Genomic DNA, 10,110 nt, shown 5'->3' with positions numbered 1-10,110 from the left:
CCCCCCTCCTTTCTTAAGACGTATCTACCGACATCACTCGAAATTATCGTTTGTTTTAAAGCTAACGTTTTATTGTCGATGAGACAGAAAGACCCGAGACGTGGCTAATGAGAGAAGGAGGACGCTTCCCGCTGGTGACGAGACAGGAAGCGGAAGAGGAGCTCCTCCACGCGACTCTTGCATCCTTCATCCAGGAATCGCCACAGGCGGCGCTTCTCTTCCTCCGTCGCGCGCTTCGCTTCTTCCGCCAATTCGCACGGACGGGAAGTCTGAAACACAATTATGTAGTTAATTACGTAAAGATTTTCTTTCTTCTCTGGGAATAATTGTGCCGACTTACCAAGAACGAGCGGACGATCTTTCGGGCCTCCCGTCGGAAGTCTCCGAACCAATCGGCGAAGAGAGGCCGGGCCCAAGGCTCTTCGAAGTAACTGAAAGAATAAAGAAACGATGACGAATAGACCCGGGGAAGGGAGGGGCCGACGGCGGACGATATCTTACCAGAAAAAGTCGGAGACGTATTCCTCTCGGAACCGATCCCAGACGTTACCCAGCATGCTCTGGTGCAGTCCGTAGAGAGATCGGGGGTCGGCCGCCTTAAACTCCTAAATCGGATGGGACGTCGATTATTTCTTCCTTTGGGAACAACCCGCGGCGGAAGGACGCTCACCTTTTCGGACAGACAGACGACAGCTTGCACCCGGTATCCAGAATCGAGTTCTATTCGGAAATAGTCTTCTCCCCGCTCGGGGCTACCTGTTTCCATCACCTGACGTCGTCGGCACAAAATATAACACTTCTCTCCTTTCTCCACATCCGAGAAAACTACGCGCATCCGCCTCCTCCGAACAAGAATTCGAACGCTCTCGCCGCACCGGGCCCCGATTCACGGAACCACGCGAAAAAGGAAAGCCGAAAATTATCATAGGGATTTTGGTCGCGGAATAATCTCACAATTTTAAGAAACGGCGCACCGTTTCTTAAAATGGTGGGAGGACGCGGAATCTGTTCCGACCACCTCGTCGATCGAGCGTTCGTAATCGTCCGGCGTTCCGTAAACATTGGGAGGGAAAGCAGGCGGGCGACGCAAAATAAGAGAAAAGAGGCTCACCCGAGGGCGATCGGAAGACGGGGATGGACGGGGGTGAAGAGGTCTTCGGACGCTGAGGTAAAGTCGACCTCCTGAAAAGAGGCGGGAAGGTTAGCGCGGAGGCTCTCCCCCTCCTGCGTCGGGAGTACTCACCGGGAAGTCGGGCCCGAGCCACCACGGGCCTTTGGAAACGAGGCCAATCGTCGTCTTCCTTTCCGATCTCCTCCCCCTTTACGGCGTCGACAACGGCCCGGCCCAGCTGAAAGAGAACGCAAATCGTTAGTTCGGGAACAGAGCGCTTTCCCGTGCCGAGTCCTCCGGGGAGAGTCGTTCACCCCGAGTCCTAGTTCCCGCGAGTCGAAATGGTTTCGGTTCCAGCGGGGGACGGAATAACGTCGATCGGGTCGGGTGGCGGTTCCTCCGGCCAGTATTCCGGGGCGGCCGGTCCGGAAAGTGGCGTCTACGGCAGCCGCGCCGTCAAAATTCAGTCCGGAATGCGACAGAGCTGAAAAAGAAAAAAAAACGTTCTTTTGTACAGAAAACGTCAAAGTGTGTGTTCGTTAATATCGGTCGCTCCGCGTTTCCGCCATCAAGGGCGTGCGCTGACGTTCGTAGGCATTTGGAAACGACGGTAAAAGGAAGTAAAAGATGGATGGCGTCATTTTGCTTTTCACCGTAAACTACTATTAATCAATCAATCAATTTATTTACGGAGGCATCTACTATTGTACAGTACAAACGGTCGTTTTTGCCGTCTGATGGTGCGCACTCTAGCCGGAATAGGAACGCGTTCCGCAGGAATTTTTAAATGGTCGCCGCACATCCATCTTTTTCCGCGCGCGCGGAGTTACTCAAAGGAATAAAAGAACGCACCCGAGGATCTATATTCCGGTCCCGCTAAGTCCGCACTTTCAGCATCTTGCGTGCATACGGATAACCGTAACAGATATTCGCCCGGCGGAGGGAGAGTTGAACCGAATTAACACAAACAGTTTAAGCAAATACAATTAACAATAGGTTACAAAACTCCCGCAAATGTTATTTGCTAAAAAACTTCAACGGGGCACTCTAAAAAAGCGAAAACAAACAGAACTGCGTTTAGTCTTCCTTTGACATACGTTTTGCGCAGCAGAAGACTCCTTGCGCCCCCTCTCGGCGAAAAATTAATTTTTGTAAAAATTATTTACTTATGGGAGACAGTCTCACGCCGCCATTATTCTTGTTCGAAAATGATGCCGAATTCTAGCCCAATGCTACCGAGCACGCGTTTGTGTACAAACCTAAGAAATCCTGTACTAATTGTTTCCGACTATCGTACTGTATATTAATAAGTTTCAAGAACAAAACGTCCGATTTTTACTTCCTCGTTTTAATTATAAAAACAATCTAAGGACTACAAATTAGGAGCGAGGGAAGTAGATATTTAACGCCATTTGACAAGCGGTTTGGCATAACCGGCGGTCGTGACTGCCAAGCGATAAAACTAGCGAGTTAGGTTAAGACGCCACTAGCACAAAAACGGGCATAAAAACTTCTAATCACGTGACCTATTTGCGTTTGCATCTGGATTGCGGTGGAGGTCCGGCTAGCGAACTTTTTACGGTGACGGTACTATCGAAGTTATAAAGACAATGATTACATTCTACGAGTTTTTTCTGTACTATAATTACAAATATAGTAAAAATAATATCTTTACTTTCGTATATTAACTTTTATTATCGTACTAGCTGCAAGGACCCGCTTCGCTGGGTTTTTATTTGTGGGCAAAAAGTAACGATAGTGAAGATTAAGATAATTACATTATAGTCAATCTTACCCGTTTTCACAGAATGCAAGAATTAGGTCCCCCGTTTCCAGACTAATTAGAGAATTTTTACGTCCAGTCAAACGAACTATTTTCAATTTGATCAATTTTCTGGAACGTTTACAATCGTTCTATAATCGAACCAATTCGAATTCGAAAATTTTTAAAATAGAAAATCTTCCACTTTCAAGCCCATATCTCCCGCACCCTTATAGCTATCGAGACGCGACCACCATAGTGCACGAATACAGACTTAGGCCCTGTACACACTAGGCGTTTTTAAACGCGCGCTTAACGCCGAGCTAACCCTGGGCTAGTGCAGTGGGGTGTTTTGCCACCCCCAACGTTTTAAAAGTTGCACTATTCATAGATTTTGCAAGAAATATTTGTGTCCTCTTCAGTAGCTTCATGATTTTATGTATAGAGCATGCTCAGAAATTACTACGATGCTGCAGAAATACCAGTAAGAGAAAAACAACAGTTTTAAGTGGGGTGTCCAAACACCCCACAGTATTAATTTCGTTTTTTTTTAAATTTTACAAATATTTATTTAGTTTTTTGTATTTTAAAAATAACTAAAATGTGACCACATTTATTATTTATAATATAGATATAATAATCAATGTGAATAAAAATAATTTAAGTTTATTTTAATTCAAAATGGCTGACTTTCATAAACACATTGAGAAAATACCAAACATAGCAAGTTGCTTGTCATTTGCACTGAGTGACAAAGTGCAATGTCAGCTATTGAATCAGAGTGACAAAAATGCTTAAAAAACAATTTAGATTTTTACTATTGGTTTAATAATAAAATTTAAGGTAATGAGTTTTGATAAATGTTGTTTTTTATTTTCGTGGATTTATGTACTAATATAATATGTAATCATACGTGAATATAATTATATGTATATGTACACATGCCTTTACCAAATAAATGAGTAAATCTTTATAAATTTTTACTTACATGGTTTATGGACCCAAAAAAATGTTGGGGTGGTCAAACGCCCCACTGCACTAATGCCGAAAAAAAACTCAGTGCACTAACAGTTAATGATAATACAACACGTTTTCTTTTCGATGACATATCGGTAATATTAAAAGTAAATACTGTATTTAAATCATGATCAAATTTTCAAGAAACTAATGTTTTATTGAATTTGTACTACTACTGACCAGCGCTAACAGACTAGCTATTGTTTAAAAGGCCCTCTGGCGGCTGAAGAAAACGGATTTTATAAAATAAAAAGCAGTTGAAACTGCATTTTTATGAATAAAAATTTGACAAACTATTTATCGTTTTATGACGAGTAAAATTTTTTCGTCGCATTCGCGGCTTTTAAGTAATGCATAAACCTTCGAGGCGCGAGGCCTTTCGGACCGCGAGACATAGGTGGTGGCCCACGTTGCCCATGCCTTACGCCGCCCTTGGTCATAGAAATTATGTAATTTGAATACAAATTATTTATAAACACGTATGTCAAATTATATATTTATTACGACGCAAAATATATTTAAGAGTTTACGACCACTGTGCTGGGTGAGACGTTGTTGAAACAAAAAATGTTATGCACGTACAGTACATAGTGTCGTAATTCGCCAAGTGCAAATCAGCAAATTCGTAAAATTTTTGTTTATTTTGAACAATCCGGATAATCGAAAATCCGGATAATAGAGGTCCGGATAATCGAGGTTCTACTGTATTTATAGGATGTTTAATAGCACTAAATAATTATTTTTAATCAGCGTGGAGTCCCCTACCGTACGATCTGACTTCATACTTTTATCGAGGGAGGTAGTTGCTTATGTAAATCCGAAAGCAGCTCGAAAAATTAATTTTTAGGAAATTTACAAACGTATTACGCTGTTGATGGTAGAAGATGCCGTGGAAGAACAAACCTACCTTACAATAAGCTATTATCATCAAGGCAAATATATGTAAATTCTATAGGCTCTTCGCATCAATTGCTAAAAAATTTAATAATTAAATAATTTCTGTATTAAAATCGTCTGTTTCTTTACATTATTATTCGGAAATGCTTAAATAACCATTATTTTAATAAAATAGGTCATAATTTTAACCCCAAACACACAAAAAATGAAGTTTAAACCGATCTTCTACTCGCCATGCCAGACAGCAAACGCGATTATCGACCGTACAGAATTGCGAGATGGCGGCGCTCGACCGTCCGCCGTTCACGTTTTGGGCTAAATACGACGGCCGAAATTCGTCAGATAAAATGCATCAAATCGTAAATTGAGGAGCCACTTTCATTCCAATTAAAGAGAAACTGGCTCCTCGACTTAACGTTTCAGTCGTTTTAATCGCAGATAACGCGGAATCGTTATTTCTTGGAGTCAAAGGTTTCCAAAATTAATTTTTCTTTGTTTTTTTATATCTTGCACCACGATAGATACACAACAGTAAAATAGAAATGGAGTTTATAAAAATTGGTGTTTTTTTTAACCTTTTTTTTTTTTTATTAGATATTGCAAATCGCTCGAGGCTTCTGGCCGCCTCAGTCCAGATATTTTGACAAAAGTTAACTTTTCCTCGGCAGCTCGCCCATTCTTGAATTAATCGGATCCCATTAATTCAAGAATACATCCACTCGCATTACGTTCCGCGTGCAATTAATCATTATTCCGTTCACATGCCGGAGTTTGAGAAATCCTAAAAACACGCTAATTCAAATATTAAATATCCTAGAAAAACACCACAGAAAATCCCTAATTCGGTAACGCGAGGGTCAAGTAGGTAGTTAAGACGAAGGCTTACCTTTAAAGGTGACTGGGTCTACCCCGCTTCTGGCGTACGACACCAACATCTGAAAATAAACACGGGAAAATACGTCATTTTAAACTCTTGGGCCGTCGTCAGAAACGCGAAAGAACTTCTCCTAAAATATTAAATAAGTACAGGAGGCGAGTGATGGGGCCGACTGGCGCTAAAGTCCTCCCGAAAGACATCTCCCGATATGTTGTCTCGTGTGGATCCGTCTTACATCCGGAACCCGGGACCAAACCCACTATGAGCGACATAGGCTAAACGAGGAATAAAAATACTCTAATATCTACAAAGTAACTGTGGTGCGCATAGCGATAACTTTCGTCCAGCCCAACGGATAATCGTATATAAAAATACAACCTCGCATTGTTAAATACAGAAAGATGTACAAAACAAAATAATGTACTGTATAGTAGATCCTCCTATAAGACTGGTTCCTATAATTACGATTCCTATAAGACGGCGAAAAAATTGTGGCGGTATCCGTACACAACGATAAAAAAACTCCTATAATTACGTAAAACGTCATCGGGCAGCCGAACTACTTTCCCGTCGTCCCGCGCCACGCTACGGACAGTTTAGGCGGGTAAATTGAGTTTAGTTTCGTCTGTACATATAATTATATATTAACTTAATTTATTGTAACTTTATTATAATTATATATATGCTTTCCGCCGTCTAGCGCCACGCTACGGAGAGTTTAGGCGAACTATCGTCTGTACAGTATGTAAATTAATAAACATTAATTTACATACTGTACAGTACTGTAATTTTATACATTTCGTGTTAAAGAAACATTCCTTATTCAACGGCGATTAAAATTATTTATATTAATGATGTCTCCAAAGTTCAACGAAGTTTTCGCAGAAAAATAACATCAGAAACCGCGGCCGCGGTTTGCTGAGCTGTTCCGCGACGAAAACAAGCTTGAGCAACGGCGATGTCGAACGGTGCACACTCGGTAAGTAATCCTACAATTTTTTGTTTATAGCGTAGTTTATACGGATTATTTCCAAAAAAAATATACGTATTTTGGAAATGTTGAGTCGGATTAGTCTAGAATCGATTAATTTTATGGAAGAAAACCTTTCAAATAGCCGTAGTCCGTAAACTTCACACGTGTCGGGCTGTGATTCCTACAAAATTGATTCATAAAGAACGGAACGTATCTACCGTCTTATAGGGGATCGACTGTATTATAAAAGAGGCGAACTTACGGCGCATCTCACTATGTGTTTAGTATTCTGCTCGTCTCTGAAGGTGAGGCGAGTCACGTGTCTCCTTTCGTCGCATTTCCAATTTTTCAACGTCCAATCATCGCAGACCACCACGTGCTTTTCGTTCAGATACCGTCGAATCGTCTCGTCCACACGTTCGCTTTCGATACAATACTTCTTCTGATTCTGCACAGATTTTCGGTCCAATTAACATACGTAACAACAACCTCAGTTTTTAAGACTTACCTCCAGCGATTCGGCCACCGGCCGGATCAATTGCACCTGCAATCCGGAAACCCCCAGAGCTAGGAGGGTGGACACGCAGCGATACGCGTCGAGGGTCCGGCCGTAAACGACGATTTTATCTAAAAGATTCGTACAGCAAAATTACCCTCGCGGTGCGACGACGAAGCGGCGCGCACCGCGAGGCCGCTCTCACCTTTGCCTTCTCCCAGGAAATTTCTTACGTAATAAATAAAATTGGAAGCGTCGAATTGGTCGTTGATCAGGAAGACGTTGTTGGGCATTTTCTCTCTTCTCCACGACTCGGCGACATCCCGCATTCGGAAGAAGTCGGCGGGGAACGTGGGATCTACGTATTGTACTCCGCAACACAGCACTAAAACGTCGTAGGGATATTTTCCGTAAGATTCAATAGTTACGTACTTATCGTTGCTGAAATGCAGAAGAGTAAAATTTTAGTTGGGTAGTGTTTAAGTGTCAAACGAAATCGTAATGTATCTCCGATTCTGAGCCTACATTTTTTGCTTAAAAGTTACAGTGGCGCATTATCCTACGGAGAAAATGGGCAATTACCTGGGTTCCCACCAAGTGGCCACTAACCAATCTTTTATAAAAAATATATATATATATATATATATACCCCAAAATATCCCTTTGAAGAGAAATGTCTTAAAGTCAAAACTCTACGTGAGACTCCCTAATTCAAATTCATCTGGACCCTATAAACGTATAACGCACCGCTGTAAGGCCAGGTTGTTTACGCTTCCCAAAATTCCCTATTATTAGGTTACGTTCATCAAGCAGTGACGCGTTATAGTTTTCATAGGGCCCAGGCAATTTGAATTGGATGGCCCCCATGTTCAGTGTCGACTTCAGACATTTCAGATATTCGGGGGAATCCCCCGATATCTTCATTCGTTTTTTAATGCGTCTGGGAGTTAAGTTCTGCGCTGTGGTAATCTAGGGTGCAAGGTATGGCCCAAATTTAAATTTTGATATTCTTTCTACAGTAATAAGTTTTTAAAAGATTGGTCTACTGGGAGTGTATACTCGTAATTCCTTTTTTTTTCTTTTCTTTTCTTTTAATTAACTCTTTCCGCCCTGTGGGCACTAAGAGGGCGTCTTTTAGCAAGCCCATTATGGCTTTGGCTAAACTCATAATGGGGTGGCCGGGACCCGACATATCCGGACGGACTCGCCCCCGTAAGATTCCTGGGGATTTATCGACCCGTCCGAATTCGAACCCGGGTTCCCCAGGGCGGTAGTCTGCCACCTTAGACGCTCGGCCATCCGGCCACCCGTAATTCCCATAGAAACTTGTTTATTCTTATTGTGAAATATCGTGTATCGTGAAGAGACTTATTATTTTAACACAGCACTTTCTTTGGGCCAAGTAACTGGAGGACCAATTCCGAGGATCATCACGGCTTTTGCATTAGTGTAAGTTAATTAACTGTACGCGTTTAAGCGCCCGAAAGATGCAAAGATACCGTTGGTACCGTCCGACAAAAATATTCCATAAGGTGTCATTGCATCTGACTTCGAACTGGTATTGTCTCGAGCAAGACTTTTTAAATATGGTGGCGAATTTCCCTTTAAACCCGGGCCCGCGCAAAAATTCAAAATAAGAACAATCAATTAATTTTACGTAGAAACGATTCGCAAAGAAATTAGTGAAAATTAAAAACGTAATTTTGGGGACGAAATAAGACGTATCGTTCGAGCAGTATTAATTAATATACGAATGTAATTTACACGAACACGGCGTAATGTTAATAACGAGTTTTCGACAGCGGCACGCTCTGTCCTTTCGATATTTAAAAATCTGTAAAAATGTAATTATGGCGTAACTGAAATTATAAAACAGTACCGGATTTCCCGACTGATTCTATTAGTCTGGAGCGCCCGCGTACCTAGGGCTTGGGGATGCCGTATTTCTAATTAGGTGATGCTGCGTTTTGTCCTTAAGCTATAATATGGTATATGTGTTCCTGGCTTAACAGGTCTTTCCTTTTAACTAGTAAAAGGTACGCGTAAAAATGCCATGCCCTACTAAATCGCAGCTTATTTAGCTTACGTTCTAACCCCGAAATTAATACAATAACGTTACGAAAACTTTTCTTACCAATCGATACCCGTGACCATTCCGTAAATAACAGTCGTCCACGTTTGAAATCCGAGTTTATCCAACATAACTTGTGGATAATTTACACTGAAAAAAATGTATATAAATGAATTATATATATACTGTTATTTATTGAAATATGAATAATGATAAGAATTAATTCATTTAATTATTAATCATATAGTAAACCAGTGTTTCTCAACGGGGGCGATATCGCCCCCATGTGGGCGTTTTTCCATGTTTCGGGGGCGATTAGCAACAATTTATATTTTGGGGGCGAAAAACAATTTTCTGGGCGATATAGTAAAACATTATATTTAGAATAATTAGATATTTTATTCGTTATATCGTACAATAATTATACAAATGGGTTACATTGGTCTAGTCACTATACAGTCAATGCAAATGGGTTTTTTTCTTTTTTTTTCTTTTCTTTTTTTTACTCGTTCCGCCCTGTGGGCACAAAGAGGGCCTCTTTTTGCAGGCCCATTATGGGTTCGGCCAGGCCCACAATGGGGCTGCCGGGTGGTGAGGGACGGGGCCCGACATATCCGAACGGACCACCCCCCGAAAAATTCCTGGGGATTTTTCGACCCGTTCGGATTCGAGCCCGGGTCCCCCAGAGCGGTGGGCTGCCACCTTGACCGCTCGGCCATCTGGCCGCTATGCAAATGGGTTACATTGGTACTAGTCACTATACAGTCAATGCAGTACGAATTTGGCGTTAGCCTTGTCCCTCGGCATCGGAATTTTGTAGTGAAGAGGGCGATACTACGTTGAAGGGGCGACGATTTTTTAATATATATATATTTTATAAATATATATGCATTTTCTCTCTTCTCC

The 10,110-nt window shown here is 41.7% G+C and overlaps 1 protein-coding gene across 5 annotated transcripts in view; it reads right to left on the bottom strand.

Moving 5' to 3' along the window:
• Positions 1-5: 5 nt before the first annotated feature.
• LOC111618085 (cilia- and flagella-associated protein 61-like) overlaps positions 6-10,110 on the bottom strand; it is a 55,672-nt gene continuing 45,567 nt past the window's right edge. For all 5 annotated transcript variants that reach the window (XM_023359523.1, XM_023359522.1, XM_023359520.1 and 2 more), the window contains exons 17-28: positions 9,268-9,354; positions 7,339-7,574; positions 7,146-7,264; positions 6,900-7,085; positions 5,674-5,722; positions 1,426-1,595; positions 1,244-1,349; positions 1,112-1,182; positions 671-769; positions 502-605; positions 341-431; positions 6-269 (exon numbers count right to left, since the gene is read on the bottom strand). In XM_023359523.1, coding sequence (XP_023215291.1) covers positions 105-269; positions 341-431; positions 502-605; positions 671-769; positions 1,112-1,182; positions 1,244-1,349; positions 1,426-1,595; positions 5,674-5,722; positions 6,900-7,085; positions 7,146-7,264; positions 7,339-7,574; positions 9,268-9,354 — 1,483 coding nt within the window. In that variant the 3' untranslated portion in view covers positions 6-104. The remainder of the gene's footprint in view (positions 270-340; positions 432-501; positions 606-670; positions 770-1,111; positions 1,183-1,243; positions 1,350-1,425; positions 1,596-5,673; positions 5,723-6,899; positions 7,086-7,145; positions 7,265-7,338; positions 7,575-9,267; positions 9,355-10,110) is intronic.

Source organism: Centruroides sculpturatus, unplaced genomic scaffold, assembly GCF_000671375.1.
Source record: "Centruroides sculpturatus isolate CEXI.00-Female unplaced genomic scaffold, Cexi_2.0 scaffold155, whole genome shotgun sequence".
In the NCBI taxonomy this organism is placed as follows: domain Eukaryota; kingdom Metazoa; phylum Arthropoda; class Arachnida; order Scorpiones; family Buthidae; genus Centruroides; species Centruroides sculpturatus.
This window is presented reverse-complemented; position numbering and strand designations above follow the sequence as displayed.